Raw genomic sequence first — 14,192 nt, 5'->3', positions numbered from 1 at the left:
AGCCACAGCTGCCAAGGGGCAGGAGCTGGGGGGCTCTTCCTGTGGAGGGCTGGGGTGCAGGCCTGTGGGGGAGCGGGAGGACTGGCGAGGACCCTGGCCTCAGGTGGAGGGTAGGCTTGCCCCCCCTCCGCAGGGACCCAGACCCCAAACCCCTCCGTCCTGAGGAGCCCGGCCTAGAGGTGGGGCCCCAGCTTCACCCACAGCCCCGACGGGGCTCGGCCCCTATGGTCTGGCCGCCTTGTCTGAGCTCTAACTGGCCACATTAGTGTTGCAGATGACAAACACGTCCCAGCCAGCAAGGGGGCTGGGATGGGGGCAGGAGGTGGCAGCTGCGGAAGCCACTGTGCCCACTAAGTCTGGGGCGGGCACAGCTCGCAGAAGCAGAGAGGTGCCGTGGGGACGGCCGGGGGGAGCAGTGGGTGTGGAGGGCTGGGACCCCGGGCAGCACAGCTGGCTCTGCCTTAGCCCTAAGGGGCTGCTGCGGCTTCAGGAGCGCAACGTCTGTTTGGCAGCTACACTGCAACATGTATTTGAAAGCGTTAAAAATATCCGCTACTATAAAACCTCCACTGCCCCGTGGCTGGAGTTTACTGGGATCCACGAGTGGGCGGTACTGGGGCATCTCTTGGCTGGTTGGTGGCTGGGGCCCAGGGCTGGGCTGACTGGCCTGACTGGCCTCTGTTCCGCCCAGGACACCCCCGACAGAAAGTTGGCCTTTGGCCTCTGGCCCCCCAGCTCGGTGCCTGGGCACACAGGCAGCCTGGGGCCCGGGGGGCCGCCCACCAGGCCCTGGCTCCGAGGAAGCAGAGTCCTGGCTTTCAGAAAGGACAGGACGCAAAGGCAAGAACCCTTCTTGTTGGGGGGCTGGGTGGGGGGAGTCCTGAGGCCACAACACACCTTCCACGATTCTCAAGTTCAACACTGTCCGCCTGACCTCCCAGCCCTGCCGGAACGTTCTGGTTAATAAGCAGAGCAGTTATGGGGTCCCGGTGGGGGGGCTGCCCCGTTAGTGTCCAGGTAGTGAGCATATGTTCATACTTAAGACTGTTCTTCTCTGGGTTTTTAAGGGTCTGTCTCTGCAGTAAACTGAAACGTTAACAGAAAAGCAGCTGGGCCCTCCCGGCGCTCGGCCATCGCAGGGCTGCAGGGCGGGGAGCCGGCGCGGCCCCTTGGCAGGCGGGGCTAAAAGGTGGACTTGGAGTGTCCGAAGATGCAGATGGGGAAGTGCTTGACGTGGGAGGACCACTGGGCCGCCAGCTGGAAGAACTTGACGTCGTTCCACTCCACACCGTCGATGAGGACTGTGGGGGACAAGACCGCCTGACCCTCCTGCCCCTCCTCCAGGCCGTGGCACAGACGCGGCTGGACGGCCTGACACCCCCGGGCTCCCGGGCGACACTCGCTGGTCCTCGGTGGCCCCGCAGGAGGAGGTCTGGGACGGCCCAGCCCACCTTGCGGACCTCCCTACCGCCCGCCCACCGCCGCCCCCATGGCCAGCCCCTCCCCGACGTCAGGGGAGCTGCTTGTCCACAGCCCCTCTGCCTCAGCAGGGGCCTGCAAACCCAACTTAAAACGCTCTCCACTTAAACCAGGAAGTCAACAGAGGCAGGCAGACTCGAGCTCGTGAAAAAAGAAAAACCTCGAGAGCTCCATATTCTGTTAGTCGCAGAGTATCTTCTACAGAAAGTCTGAGATAAAGCACAAAGGACTGAGAAGTTACTTCTCAGGACTGGAAAAGCCATTCCACGCACACAAATAGCCTCATCCACATGCGTTCAAAGCTCAAACGACGTAATATGACTTCACAGCAAACAAAAACATTTCCCGAGGTGAACTTAGAAAAGCCACCCAGCTCGGCTCTGGTTTACTTCCATATCCTACCCCGCCCCCCCACTCCTGCTGGGGGACAGAGAGAGAGACAGAGACAGAGAGAGAGAGACAGAGACAGAGACACACAGAGAGAGGGAGGGAGGCAGCGCTCACCCCGCAGCATGTTCTGCTGGTGCTTGGCGGTGCAGATCAGACGGCTGATACCCTCAATGCACTGGCTTTTGGACTCTACATCCTTGTCCTTGGTTTTCTTGGGCAGAAACATCACTAGGAGGAAAAGGGGCTGTGCTGTCCTCCCGTTGTCCCTCAGGGATGGGGCGGTAGCAGGGGCTGTGGGCTCACCTCGGCCCCTGGACCCTGCTCATCTGGACCCCCTTCCGCACGGACCCTGCCTGCCACCGCCCGCCCACCAGGAGGCCTTTGCCCGGGGCTCTGGTCAGAAGCGGCCCCCAGGCCTGTGGTGCCCTCGGGGCCTGCCCGGCGGCCCCTTCGATTGTCCCGACAGCCAGACCGCCTCCCCACCTCACCCTTCTTGTTCTTCTCCTTGGTGACCACGGTCATGGACATGGTGGGCGTGGCCGCAGCCTCGCCGCTGCTGGGCAGCCTGCTGACCTGGAGAGACCGGAAGGTGCACTTGAGTGTGTTTTTGGCGGTGGGCGGGTCCTTCCTCTCCGCATCTCTCTTCCTGTCTGCGGGCTGGGCTGCCGTCCAGTAATCCACCTGCAGCCCCATCAGCTCAGCGCCGACGCCCTGGCTGTGAAAGACGAGGGAGGCTCACCCCTCCGTCCTCAGCGGGTAACGGCGGCACCCCCGTGGCTGGCACAGGCGAGGAGGCGCCCACCGGTGCCTGTGCTGCCCGACGTCGGGGGACCACCGGCAGCGGTCCGCTGAGGACGGAGGGGAGCTCGGGGCCCAGAGCCCACTGGCGGGCCGTCCTGGCCTCCTGGGGCAGCCCCGTCTGGCTCCAGCGTCGTCACGATGCTGGGGTCACCCAGCAGTGCCCAGACCTGCCGCCCGCCCACGCTGCCGCTTTGTCTGGAGGGCCCAGGCCAACTGCCCCCTTGGAGGTGCGGCCTCAGGGCCCAAGTCCTCCCCGACCCTGGGGCAGACCTGCCTGGGTGAGTTCTGCTCCCAAGAGCCTTGAGGGCTGCAGAAAGGGGCCGCGGACCCGCCACCCGCTGTCCCCGCGCCTTCTACTCACATGTGAGTTTCCAAAATCCCCTCTGTGTGCAGAGCACCCCGTATTTATACTCTGTAGTTCCCGTCCCTAGGAAGGCAGGGGGTGGGGCGAGGTGGGGAGACACCAGGCCAGGACCGAGCAGCCCAGCGCCCCGACGCACTTGTCTGACGAGCCCGGCTTGACACCACCACGGCCCCTGCAGGGCCGCTGGGCCCACCTTCTGCCCTGACCCTCTGCTTCCTGGCACCCCAGGGTGCGGCCAGGGACCAGAGGAACTGCCAGTGTTCTCAGCACAGTCCCTGCTGCGCTGGGGGGACGGACGGCGTGAGCTGGTGGGCAGCGTCCGCCCACATGGCTGCATTTACCTGGGGGAAGACAGGCCCCCGCTCACCGACGGGGAGGAGGGCGGCGTGGGTGAGGCCTCCTTGGCCGCGGGAGATGTGGACGGCGGGGTGGACGAGAGCGCGCTGGAGCCCGAGGGGGCCGCGTCATCTGAGTCACCTTGGGAAGGAGTCGGGGGCCAGTGCTGAGCTCCCCCTCTGCTCTGCCGCAAGCCCTCTGGACCCAGACGTGGCAGGGGGGCCGGGCAGCCGTGGGCCAGGTGGGGGCGTGTGTGGGAAGCGGGAGACCCCCCCACCGCCCCGCCCAGGCTGAGGGGGAGCTGTCAGGCCCCCAGGGTCGGGGTGGCCCCCCCATGGGGAGCAGAAGCCCCGCAGCAAGGGGCGTGTCGGTGCTGGGGCTGGCCCGGCCCTCCTGCATCCCAGCCCCAGCACAGGGGCGATGCGGTTACCTGACGCGGCCGAGGACGGCTCCACTATCCCAACCTTCACCACCTAGAAGGCAACGGGACGCGCTGGCAGCGGCGCGGCGCGGTGCTGGGACTCCGCACCCGGGCGGGGACCTGTTTTCCTACCACCCGTCCTCCATGTCCCCCCAGCCCCCAGGAACTCCTGGGGCCTGCACCAAACCCGCGTGGGCTGCCGAGTGGGGGCCCGGCCCCACCCTGACCAGGGCGGGAGCTGTGTCACGTGAAAGAAATCACGACAACGGCTGCTGCCTCGGTCACGCGGTGGCATCTCAAGTGCAGCCAGCGGGACAGGCCCTCCTGTCACCGCAGCAGCTTCCTCAGGACAGGCTGCTTCGGACCAGCACCCTCCAAGTACAGCCAGCAGCCACCTGACGCGCGAGCAGAACCACGGCCTAGAGGCCCTGCCGTCTGCCAGGCTGCCGTACGGCTCTCACAGCAGATGCCGGGCTGGAGACCACGGCGGGACCACAGGCTGTGGACGCGTGGCCCGGGCGGCGAGGAGTAGCCCTAACTCCTTGGCAGTGGGAAAAAGCAAAACCTCCCAACTTACAGGGGTGGTCCCAGCCGAGCAAGCCTGCCCTGCAGCTCCCACAGGACAGAGGCAGCCCTCTGCCCCCACCCCGGGCGGGGCCTATCCTGAGGCCCGCCGACCCTCGGTGCCCCCCGAAGAGCCGAGCCTGACACTGGCCCCGGACACCCAGGACGGTGCTGAGACCTGGACTTTCACCCCCAGGTGGGCAGCCTGCTTCCACATGTCAGGCCCCAGCAGAGCCGGGGCAGCGGTATGCCTGGGCTCACCCCCCCACCTCAACAAGAAAAAAGCAGAGAGCTTTAGGGTGGGAGAAATGTATAAGGCAAGTCCTCAGCTCAAACTGGTAAGGAAGGTTCTGGAATATATCAAGTTAACGCAAGAACAGAGTGATTATAAAAGACCTCTTGGCAGATAAACGGTCTCCCAGCAGGTGGTGGAGCCAGCCAAGCGGCGGGAAAGCTTTGGGCAAGGCACTGCCTGCCCGAGCGGTACTCACCCCGACGAAGGGAATGAACTTCTGAGAGGACTCTTCGTCGGGGCTAAGACGAGGGAAACAGGCAGTTAGCGCTCTCCCCGAGGGACAGGCCCTTTCGGAGTGGCCCTGCCCCACCCACTGCCTCACCCCCACCCTCCCGCAGGACGCCTGGCCTGGACCTCGGACCTGCAAACCCTTCTGACATACAGGAAAGCCAAACGCATCTCTGCACCGAGGGACAGGCGCCCCCTCCCGGCTCTGCACCGTGCACAGAGGCCCGCGGGACAGCCCAGAGGGGGAGGGTGGAGAGTGCAGCCTCGCCCAGGAATCTGCCACTCTATGCTGGGGGCCTGGGGCTCGGGGCAGCCAGCCCAGCCCAGCCCAGCAGTCTTCCTGCTGGCCCCACTCACTGAGCCCCAAGAGAAGCCGGCTTTCTGTGGCCCCAGGATGCCCCAGGAAGAGTCTGGGCCTCTGTCAGTGATTGGGGTGACTGTCCCAAGCCAGGCCAGGGAGGTTTCCTCCCAGGTGGTCTGGGTCAAGTTGGTGCCCACTGTGGGGGGCCTATCCCCAGGACTCTGGCCTCGGTGATGGGGTGCACATGCCACGTTCTAACAGAACGATGCCCCAAGTGTAGCCCCAGGGCGAGACCGAGGCTCTGTGGGCTGTGCTGCTGTACTGTGCCCACGGGCTCTGCAGGACTTCGGGCAGAACCTCAGCCTCGCCGGAACCGCTGGTCACGGCCCATCGGTGGCAAAGGCATCGGTGTCCAAGGGCCCTGGGTGCGGGTGTCAGCAGGAGCCAAGGGGGTGCAATCCCCTGTCTCCTCCTCCCCCTCTTCCCCAGCCAGGACTGCTCCCGTGGCTCAGCTGGCAGCAGGCTGCCCCTGCCTGGTGTCTGCCTTAGCCTGGGCCGTGGTCCGAGGGGCTCTCCCACAGGACTGAGGCTCCACCAGTGGCTGGGAGAGTGCCTCCTTCTTGGCCGCCTCCGTGTAGGTCCCCAGGGTGGGCCGGCCCTGGGCCTTCTGTCCCTCCCCCAGCTTCAGAGAAGATAGGCGCCCCCTCCCCGCTTCCTCGGCTGGCGGCGTCCACCCGGCCGCGGGCGTGCTCTCCGAGCTGACCTCCCAGTTCCACTTGTCTCATCTCCCTAAACCAGAACCTATCGTCAAAGATCGACTCTTCCGCGGTGAGTCCACACGTGCGCGCCACGCAAGGCAGTGGCCCAAGGGTGTCGCTCAGGGAGAAGCCTCTGCTCCAAGCAGGCTGTTGGGGGGCCTCCCTGGGCACCAATTCCCGGGACCAGGAGCCCCACGTCGCCAGAGCCTTCAAAAGGCCCTCCCCTCCCTGCCCCTGCGGGGCGCGGAGGCCTGCACCTCGCTGGCGCTCTCCGTGAAGTGTGGCCACCAGCTGGCCAAGTGACCCTGGCCCAGGGGCCAGCACAAAGCGCTGGTCCCGGCAGGAGGTGGTCAGGCTGGTCCCGGCAGGAGGTGCCGCCCCATACCCAGCGCCACGGCACCTACCGGCAGGAGCCGTCCCCCGCCCCCCCGGGATGTGGGCACCCACGACCTCTGACCCGGCACCACCCACCCCACCTTCGCAAAAGAGACAGCAAAGGTCTTTGGGTGAAAGACCCTACAGGTTCAGTCCATCCAATTGAAAATGACCAGAATACCAGTCTCTCTCCCCTTTACAAGGAGTACAGTTGGAAGAGAAAACTTCTCTTTCTTCATTTCAAGCAACGAAACAACCCAAATCCTGCGCCCAGACCTCCTTCTGCATGCAGGATGGCAAGAAGCAGGAAGCTGGGTGGGGGTCCCTGGCCCAGCGCACGGGAGGCTCAGACTCTCAGGGCTCCCACCCTCAGCGAGCCACTGCCCAACCCCGCCCCGCGATCGGCACGCAGGAAGGCAGGCAAACGGGGGCCTCAAGAGATGGGACTCGGGAGACCGCACGCCACAAACACCAAAGCCAAGCCGTGCCCCTGGGCCATGCAGACCACATCCAGCACACGGCACGCGCCCGGCGAGACGGGGGTGACACCAGCTTCCACTGAAACCCTTCAACCTGGACCCTGGATGCGGAGGGGCACACGTGTTCTTGGCAGGGGCAGCGGACAGAACTCCTAGGGCCTGAGCCACGGCTCCGCAGCAGGGCCCCTGGGCGTGGCTCCTGAGACCCGCACATGGGGGGAGGTGCAGTGTGCCTCCACTTGACGTGGGGGAGGGCTTGGAGGCTGAGGGGGCGCAGCCCACACGAGGCTGGTGTGGAGGTGCTGGGCAGCCCTCTAGCGGTTGCCAGGGGGGACCAACGGCAGGTCTGAGCCCAGGCCGGGAGCTGGTGCTGGGCAGATAGGCTCCTCCCTGCAGGTCCCTCACGGAGCCTGGGCTGGAGAGGGACCACAAGAGCCGTGTCGCTTCCCATCCTCTCCTGGGTCTCCTGACCCCTCCAGATGGACAGCAGCCTGTTCTCTGTCACAGAAGGCAAAGGCCAACCTGTTGCCCTTCCAGCCCCGGGCTCCAAGCGTGGATGGCACGCTGCCTTCACAGGGCTCCACCCAGGGCATCCAGAGCCCCCACCCAACCCCCCCATGCCGGTGTCACCACTGTAACGCGGAGCGGGGGGGGCACGAGGCATGGAGGAAGCTCAGGGTCTCCTAAGCCCCGGCTCGAGGCTCACGAGTGCCAACCGCATCACAGTTGAGAAGCTGTGGCCCAGGCAGCGAAGCACGCCGCAGACTCCTGGCGCCTCGGCTAAGGGGGGGCGTGGGGGCGGGGAGGGGAGGGAAGCTGGCGCAGGCCCACAGGACAGCCCGAGGGCTCAGCAGGGCACACCACGGCTGGTCTTTCTCTAGCCCCTGAGGCTTGTTTAGCAGGACAGTCCAACGAGCTTAGACCCCTCCTCCTGGTCTGCCCCGAGGCCCAACAGAGAGGCCACTTGGGACCCAAGGACCCTCCCTGGGGGGCTTTCCCAGGAGAGCAAATAACCTGAGATCCATGGCAGAGAAGCGCCCTGAGGGACCCAGTGCAGGACGCCAGGCAGGACGCCAGGCAGGCAGAGGCCCTGTGTGAAAGGGCAACTCTGGAAGCATCCGGAGCTCAGCTCCCAACGGACAGCCAAACAGAGGGTGGAGCCGCCTCGGGGGAGACAAGCACTTCGCCCGTGTGCAGCGGTCCCATCCAGGTAAACATGGCCCAGAGCTGCTCTCTGCCGCCTGGGTGCGGGGTGGTGGGGGCTTGGAGCTGGCCACTGACCGCTGCCGTCACCCAGAGCGAGCTCCCCATCCCCTCTCCTCACCGCCCCCACGTGGAGGGTCAGCATGAACGCCATCCTTCCCCAGCTGCTGGCACCATGTGCTGGGAGCAAAGCCCACAGTCGGAGAGCGGTGCCAGCACCCAGTGCAGGACGCCAGGCAGGACGCCAGGCAGGCAGAGGCCCTGTGTGAAAGGGCAACTCTGGAAGCATCCGGAGCTCAGCTCCCAACGGACAGCCAAACAGAGGGTGGAGCCGCCTCGGGGGAGACAAGCACTTCGCCCGTGTGCAGCGGTCCCATCCAGGTAAACATGGCCCAGAGCTGCTCTCTGCCGCCTGGGTGCGGGGTGGTGGGGGCTTGGAGCTGGCCACTGACCGCTGCCGTCACCCAGAGCGAGCTCCCCATCCCCTCTCCTCACCGCCCCCACGTGGAGGGTCAGCATGAACGCCATCCTTCCCCAGCTGCTGGCACCATGTGCTGGGAGCAAAGCCCACAGTCGGAGAGCGGTGCCAGCACCCGGCAGCTCTCGGGGTGAAACCAGCCCCTGCTCCTCATTTAAGAGGGAGCGCCGCCAGGCTTCAGAGATGGAGCAACTCAGGGAGAAGTTCAATCGGCCACTTTTTAAACCCAAACTTAGGACTGAAACAAAGAGCCTGCCCAGCGACTTGCAGGCAGCAGGCTTTTGTCGCTGCAGCTGGGTCGGGGCCCGAGAGTGCAAGCCTGGCTAGGGCAGCTGGCAGCACACCGGGGCCCACCTGCTGACACTGCTAAACAGCCCTAAAGACCAGCCAGCGGGCGGAAGGGGGCGCGGCCCCAGGGACAGCGGTACCTGAGGGTAAAGTCAAAATGAAAGTTCTTTCTCCTTTTCAGAAAGCCACCAAAGAGAAAAACAAGACGTTATTCGGCGCTCAGGTGCGGCGCGGCACCAGCACGGTGGCCCCCGTGCCCCTCGCGGAGGAAGAGCCGGGAACCTGGCGCTAGGCTGTGCGCTGGGCACCTGCAGAGGCTTTCGCTCCATTCTCCCTCCGCCTTAGAAGCCGAGCACCGTCTCCCGACGGGAGCGGGGGAGCTGTACTTCACCAGCCCGGCTCTGGTCTGCCTATTCCTGCCCTTCCCCACCCGGGATGCCTCTGTCCGGGGACTGGCTAAGGGGCCGCTCGATCCCCCAACCTGTGCGCCCAGCCCCACCCCGTCCTGGGCACGGCCCCTGACCACCGTCCTGCACTGGACGGGGCGAGAAACGGGTCTCCCTGCCAGGAAGCCCCGCTGCTGGAGGAGCGTGTGCCCAGGCTGGAGAAAGCAGGTCGCTGCTGGGGGCCAAGCAGCAGGACCACTATTCTTGTAACTTTTATTACCGAAAGTTGCAACACATACAAGGAAAAAGAAAAAGCGACCAGCTCATTCTAACTCCGATTCGCGTCGGGAAAGGGCGCGGTGGTCGAGGAGAACTGGGGGCTGCTCGGATGGCTCACAGGCTCCCCCTGATCCCAGCTCAGCTTCCCTCCCGCAGAGCCCAAGGAGCTGGGACAGCGAGGACTGCCGGCTGCCCGCCGAGACCGCAGACGGACGGCGGGTCGCTGCCGCCGCCCCACACCCGCCCAGGCCCCAGGAGGTACCTCTTCTGCTTGTAGGTCAGCATGGCCTCCGCTATGGGCAGCTGGTGGGCGCAGTTGGCCCCCGAGATGTACTGCGTGATCCTCGACACAATGTCCGGCGTGTCCTGCACTGCACGAGGAGACCAGGAGGGGTTCGTGGGGTGCTGCACGCCAGCACCCCGAATCCAGGCGGCCATGCTGGGGGCGACTGAGGGGCTCCTCTGGCCGCCACCCTCATGGGGTCCTGGGGAGGGCAGCGAGGCCTGTCCAAGTCCTGAAGAGCCCTCCCCGGGGGCCCGGTAGCCAAGCACCTCTGCGGCTCACGGTGGGCTAAAAGAAGCATCCTGGCCGAGGCTCCACTGGCCCTGCCCGCTGACCCTACCTCCCTCCCAGAGGCGCTCAGGCCCCAGAGGGACCTGAGAAAAAGGCCGGCACACAATCCGCGTCTCAGCGGACAGTGAATGACTGGCGTTCTCACGGAGGCTTGATGGGGTGGGCGCCAGGGCTGGGGGGCGTGGCGACGTGGGCACGCGCGCGAGGGGCGTGGCAGCGTGGGCTCGAGGGCGGGGTCGCAAGGGGGTCGGCCGGCGCCGGACCTCACCGGCGCTCTGGGCCTCCAGCTTGTTGAACAGGTCTCTCCAGGTCAGATCCTGGAAGAAGTTGTTGTACCTGTAGTCCACGGAGCCCAGGTATCTGGCCACCGGGTGGGAGCCTGCGAGCCGAGGGGAGAGCGTCAGGGCGTGCGGACCCCGCGCGCAGTTCCGCGCCTCCCGGATGACCTCGGCCCCCAGCCCCCGGTCCCCAAGGAAGCGGCTTCTCGGCCTCCTTGGAACACAGATCACTCGGCCGGACCAAGGTGTGTCCTGCAGACCAGACGGCCTCTCGCGCTACGGGGAGGCGTCTCCTCTAGACCTCAACCCTTTTTCCAGGAGACAGATTTGTTTGCAACATATTGTGTAAGCCACAAAACGGGATTCCGGTTTTGACTTGCAGAGGATTTTGATAACTTTAAGAGGTTAATAACCAACCCCCACTGGGCACTCGGGACAACAAATCCAAGCCGACCTCGAGTCGCCCAAGCTGCGGGGCCTGCGGGCGCTCGGAGGGCGGCCACCGCTGCCGGGCACCCGCCTGGCTCCTGCGGAATCAAGAGCGCCCTCACCCAGCGGGATGACGAGGAAGCGCATGTAGCCCAGCCAGTCGGGGGTCTTGTGGGACAGCTGCTCCACGAAGAGCCGCAGAATGGCGCTGAGGTAATGCTGCGCGCCCGCCACGGCGATCTTCACGGGGGTCGGCGGCTGGGAATTGCAGTTGCAGCTGCGGCCCCGCAGGCAGGACGAGAGGGACAGACGCCTCAGGGAGCCGCCCCCGCCGCGAGGGCCGTCCTCGCTGGGCCTGAGGGAGGCCCCGGGGCGCCCCTGCTCCCCTCCACCCGGCCTCTCCCGCGGCTCACGCTGATGGAGCCACCGGAACCCAGGCCCCCCAGACCCGCCCAGGATTCCCCCAGCGCTGAGGAAGCTCCCGCCTGGGCCGCTGCTCTCCACCCCGTTCTGGCAAGACTGCGGGTCGGCAGGACGGAGCCACACGAAACGCTGGGGTGCAGAGATCCCCACGGACTCCCGGGCGGCAGTGCCCCGCGGCAGCCACGCGGGTGTGGGACTCACTATCTCTGTATCCGAGAGACGATGGTGCTGAAGGCCGCCTGGACGTCGGCAGCAGAGCACGTGCACACGACGGGGAGCGTGTGCCGCTGCAGGACGTCTGAGAGGAACTGGCAGGGGGGGGAGGGTGAGCCTCCGAGCCACCCACCACCAGCCTCGCCTCTGAGCGCGCCTCGGTCAGGGTCCTCAAACAGGCAAGGCCGGCCAGACACCCCCCGCCACTCCGTCCTGCGGGGTGGATGCCCCACCCTGCAGAGGCTGCGCCGCCCCTCCCCCTCCCCTCTGCGGGAGGCTGCGCCGCCCCCTCCCCCGTCCCCTGTGCGGGGAGTTTGCGCCGCCCCTCCCCCCTCCCCGCTGCGGGGAGGCTGCGCCGCCCCTCCCCACCTGCCCCTGCCAGTCCGAGGTGTTGACAAGAATGATGTTTTCGGGGAGCTGGTCATCGGAGATGAGGATGTGGTTTAACTGGTCATACACAGTCTTCCTGGGGATCTGAAGACACAGCGCCCGCCGAACCCAGCGTGAGGGGAGCTGCGCCCGCCCCTCACCTGCTCAGCCCACTCCCTCTCCAGCAGCCACCTGGGAGCGCTCAGCCCCCTCTGCGCTCAGACACACGGCCTCGCTGTGGACAGCGGCCGCGGGGCTGAAGGCGCTGCAGGGCCCCGGCAGCCCACGGGCAGCGGGCTGTCCCGACAAGCCCTCCAGGCACAGAACAGGGGCCCTCGCCTTGGAGGGGGGTGGCCGGGCTCCCCGCCCTGGGCCGGGCACCCACCTGCAGCTGGCTCCGAGTGTCCGGGCAGCGCTCGTTGTCCAGGCTGTTGGCCCGCTCGTTCTGCGGGCGCGCCGGCTGTCGCTCCTTCAGCGACGTGCTCCGGCCCCGGCGGCCCGCCTGCTTCCCCTCGGACCTGCGGGGGAAGGGACAGGCTGGGACAGCCCGCAGGCACTCGCTGCCCCAGGCAAGGGCCACCCAGCAGCCGAGGCAGCTGAGGATGGTCGAGGTGTGCGCTGGCGGGCAGCAGGGCCAGAGGCCACACACAGCCCACCAACCCCAGAGGGCCCGAGGGGCACCTGTGGGGACTGAGACCACCCACGCCCGGGACACAAGCCTGGTGCAGCCCAGTGCCCGGCATCCTGGAGCTCCTCCCAGCCCCGACACAGGCCTCTGTGCGCCCCCGCCAGGTCAGTGCCAGCGCCCAGACCCACTGCTTCTGGAAAATTCCTGTCACAGAAACATAAGACAGGGCGCCCTGGTGCTCGAGGTGCCTGGCCCGCTGGGTCTCACGCCAGGGCAGGGGCTGCCATCGGGTGAAAAGCTAGGCTGGCGGTTTCAATACCAAATGCCGTATTAATGCTGGGTTTTGTTTCTCATTTCTGTGAGTAGACTTGCGTGGGGTGGCAGGCAGGCGGTGGGCACTGAGGGCTGATCCGGGGGGTACCACACTTGAAAATCGGGGCGTAAGGCCTGATGCAGCGTGCTGAGTGTCGGCCGCACGGGACTGCAGCCCCGGGAGAGGCCCTCCAGGGGCACAGCGAGCTGTGGGGTGGGACCCGAGGCCCTGAGGCAGTGGTGGGCATGTGGCCAACCGTGGCCGGGTGGGGGGGCCGGAGGTGACCACGCACAACAGCTCAGAGGGCGAGGGTGGGTGCCCAAGGAAGGAGCAGCAGAGCCGGGGCAAGGGCCTGACCGAGGTGGGGGAGGGGAAGAGGGCACGTGAGGGACCCAGAAGGCTGGTGCACCACCAGGAAGCCACCCGAGGTCACTGCAACTCAGACCCCAGCTTTTGATGCAGCGCTCCCCCAATCACATGACCCACTCTGGGAGGCAGGGGCCTCGGGACCCCGGCCCAGTCGCCCCCCGCCGCCCCGCACACGTCCTGTGCTGGACCCCTCACGCTCCGTGAGGGCTGCCGTGCTCGTCCACACAGGCGCTGGGTCCAGCTCTCCCGACGCAGCGCACACGGGCTCAGCAGGGCACACCCTACGTGCTCCGGCACCCAGCCCACGGGAGAAGCAGCACCTAGCACGAGCCCTGCTCCGCTCGTACAGTCCCTGGTCCAGGAGAACGTGAGTCAAGGACAGCGGGACCTCCCCTGCCCCTGGAGCAGGCAGCCACACCTCGGCCCGGTCAGACCTGCAGGCGGCTAGTTCGGTGCGGAAGGGGGGGTGGGGGGTCCAACGTGGACCTCCCGGGACGGGCCTGGAGACCTGAGTGCTTCCCGGGTGACGCTCATCGGGTCAGACGGTCCCTCCCACACCGGCCCACACAGGCATCGCCGGGCTGATGGCCTCCCCGGGCGGCCAGTCACCTGGTGGAGGGAATGACCAGAGACTCTGTCTTGGTGATCCGCCCGCTGGGTGGCAGCTTCTCGGTGAACATGTCCAGAGCAGAGGTCTCCACCTCCGGGCTGTCCTCGGGCTGGGCTGGCTGCTCCCCCGAGGCGGGTGCGCTCTGATGGACAGAGAATGGCGCTGGTCAGGAACGCACGCCCCTCCAGGGCCTCCTCTCGGCCATGCACTCCTGTGCCAGAGGGGCCTTGGTTTGGGTGAGACTGCTTAGGCCTTTCTTGGTCTGGTGGCTCCCTGTGTGTGGACACGGCCACGTGCTGCCCTGGGAAGCAAGCTGACTTCACCCTCCAACCACAGGGCTCCCAGTCCTGGCTGCCACCGGGAGACCAGCACCAACCCTCCCCAAACCTCCTCTGGACCTTCCCCAAGAACCCTCACGAGGGTAGCAGGAACCAGCCGTGGTGTTCACGGGCCGTGCCTGACGGGGAAGCGTGGGGACGCCTGCTGCCCCCCAGAGCTGGGGTGAATCCAAGGCGGGCCTTGACCATCCCCCTGGGGTGCGGTGATGCGGGGGGCCCTGAC

The 14,192-nt window shown here is 66.4% G+C and overlaps 1 protein-coding gene across 5 annotated transcripts in view; it reads right to left on the bottom strand.

Annotated features, from left to right (window-relative positions):
• Positions 1 to 840: 840 nt before the first annotated feature.
• The window catches only part of PACS2 (phosphofurin acidic cluster sorting protein 2), a 63,693-nt gene continuing 50,341 nt past the window's right edge, over positions 841 to 14,192 (bottom strand). For 2 of the 5 annotated variants that reach the window (XM_028496461.1, XM_028496462.1), the window contains exons 12-25: positions 13,631 to 13,773; positions 12,097 to 12,229; positions 11,712 to 11,816; positions 11,331 to 11,437; positions 10,829 to 10,983; positions 10,268 to 10,378; positions 9,688 to 9,796; positions 8,901 to 8,933; positions 4,847 to 4,889; positions 3,801 to 3,843; positions 3,376 to 3,511; positions 2,358 to 2,584; positions 1,984 to 2,097; positions 841 to 1,301 (exon numbers count right to left, since the gene is read on the bottom strand). In XM_028496461.1, the coding sequence (XP_028352262.1) occupies positions 1,183 to 1,301; positions 1,984 to 2,097; positions 2,358 to 2,584; positions 3,376 to 3,511; positions 3,801 to 3,843; positions 4,847 to 4,889; positions 8,901 to 8,933; positions 9,688 to 9,796; positions 10,268 to 10,378; positions 10,829 to 10,983; positions 11,331 to 11,437; positions 11,712 to 11,816; positions 12,097 to 12,229; positions 13,631 to 13,773 (1,578 nt within the window). In that variant the 3' untranslated portion in view covers positions 841 to 1,182. Of the gene's footprint in view, positions 1,302 to 1,983; positions 2,098 to 2,357; positions 2,585 to 3,375; positions 3,512 to 3,800; positions 3,844 to 4,846; positions 4,890 to 8,900; positions 8,934 to 9,687; positions 9,797 to 10,267; positions 10,379 to 10,828; positions 10,984 to 11,330; positions 11,438 to 11,711; positions 11,817 to 12,096; positions 12,230 to 13,630; positions 13,774 to 14,192 lie in introns of those variants that run through there. The other 3 variants (XM_024130994.2, XM_024130995.2, XM_028496463.2) reach the window with 2 other exon arrangements.

This window comes from Physeter macrocephalus, chromosome 11, assembly GCF_002837175.3.
Source record: "Physeter macrocephalus isolate SW-GA chromosome 11, ASM283717v5, whole genome shotgun sequence".
NCBI lineage: Eukaryota > Metazoa > Chordata > Mammalia > Artiodactyla > Physeteridae > Physeter > Physeter macrocephalus.
Note: the sequence above shows the minus strand (reverse complement) of the source record. Positions and strands in the feature narration are given on the sequence as shown.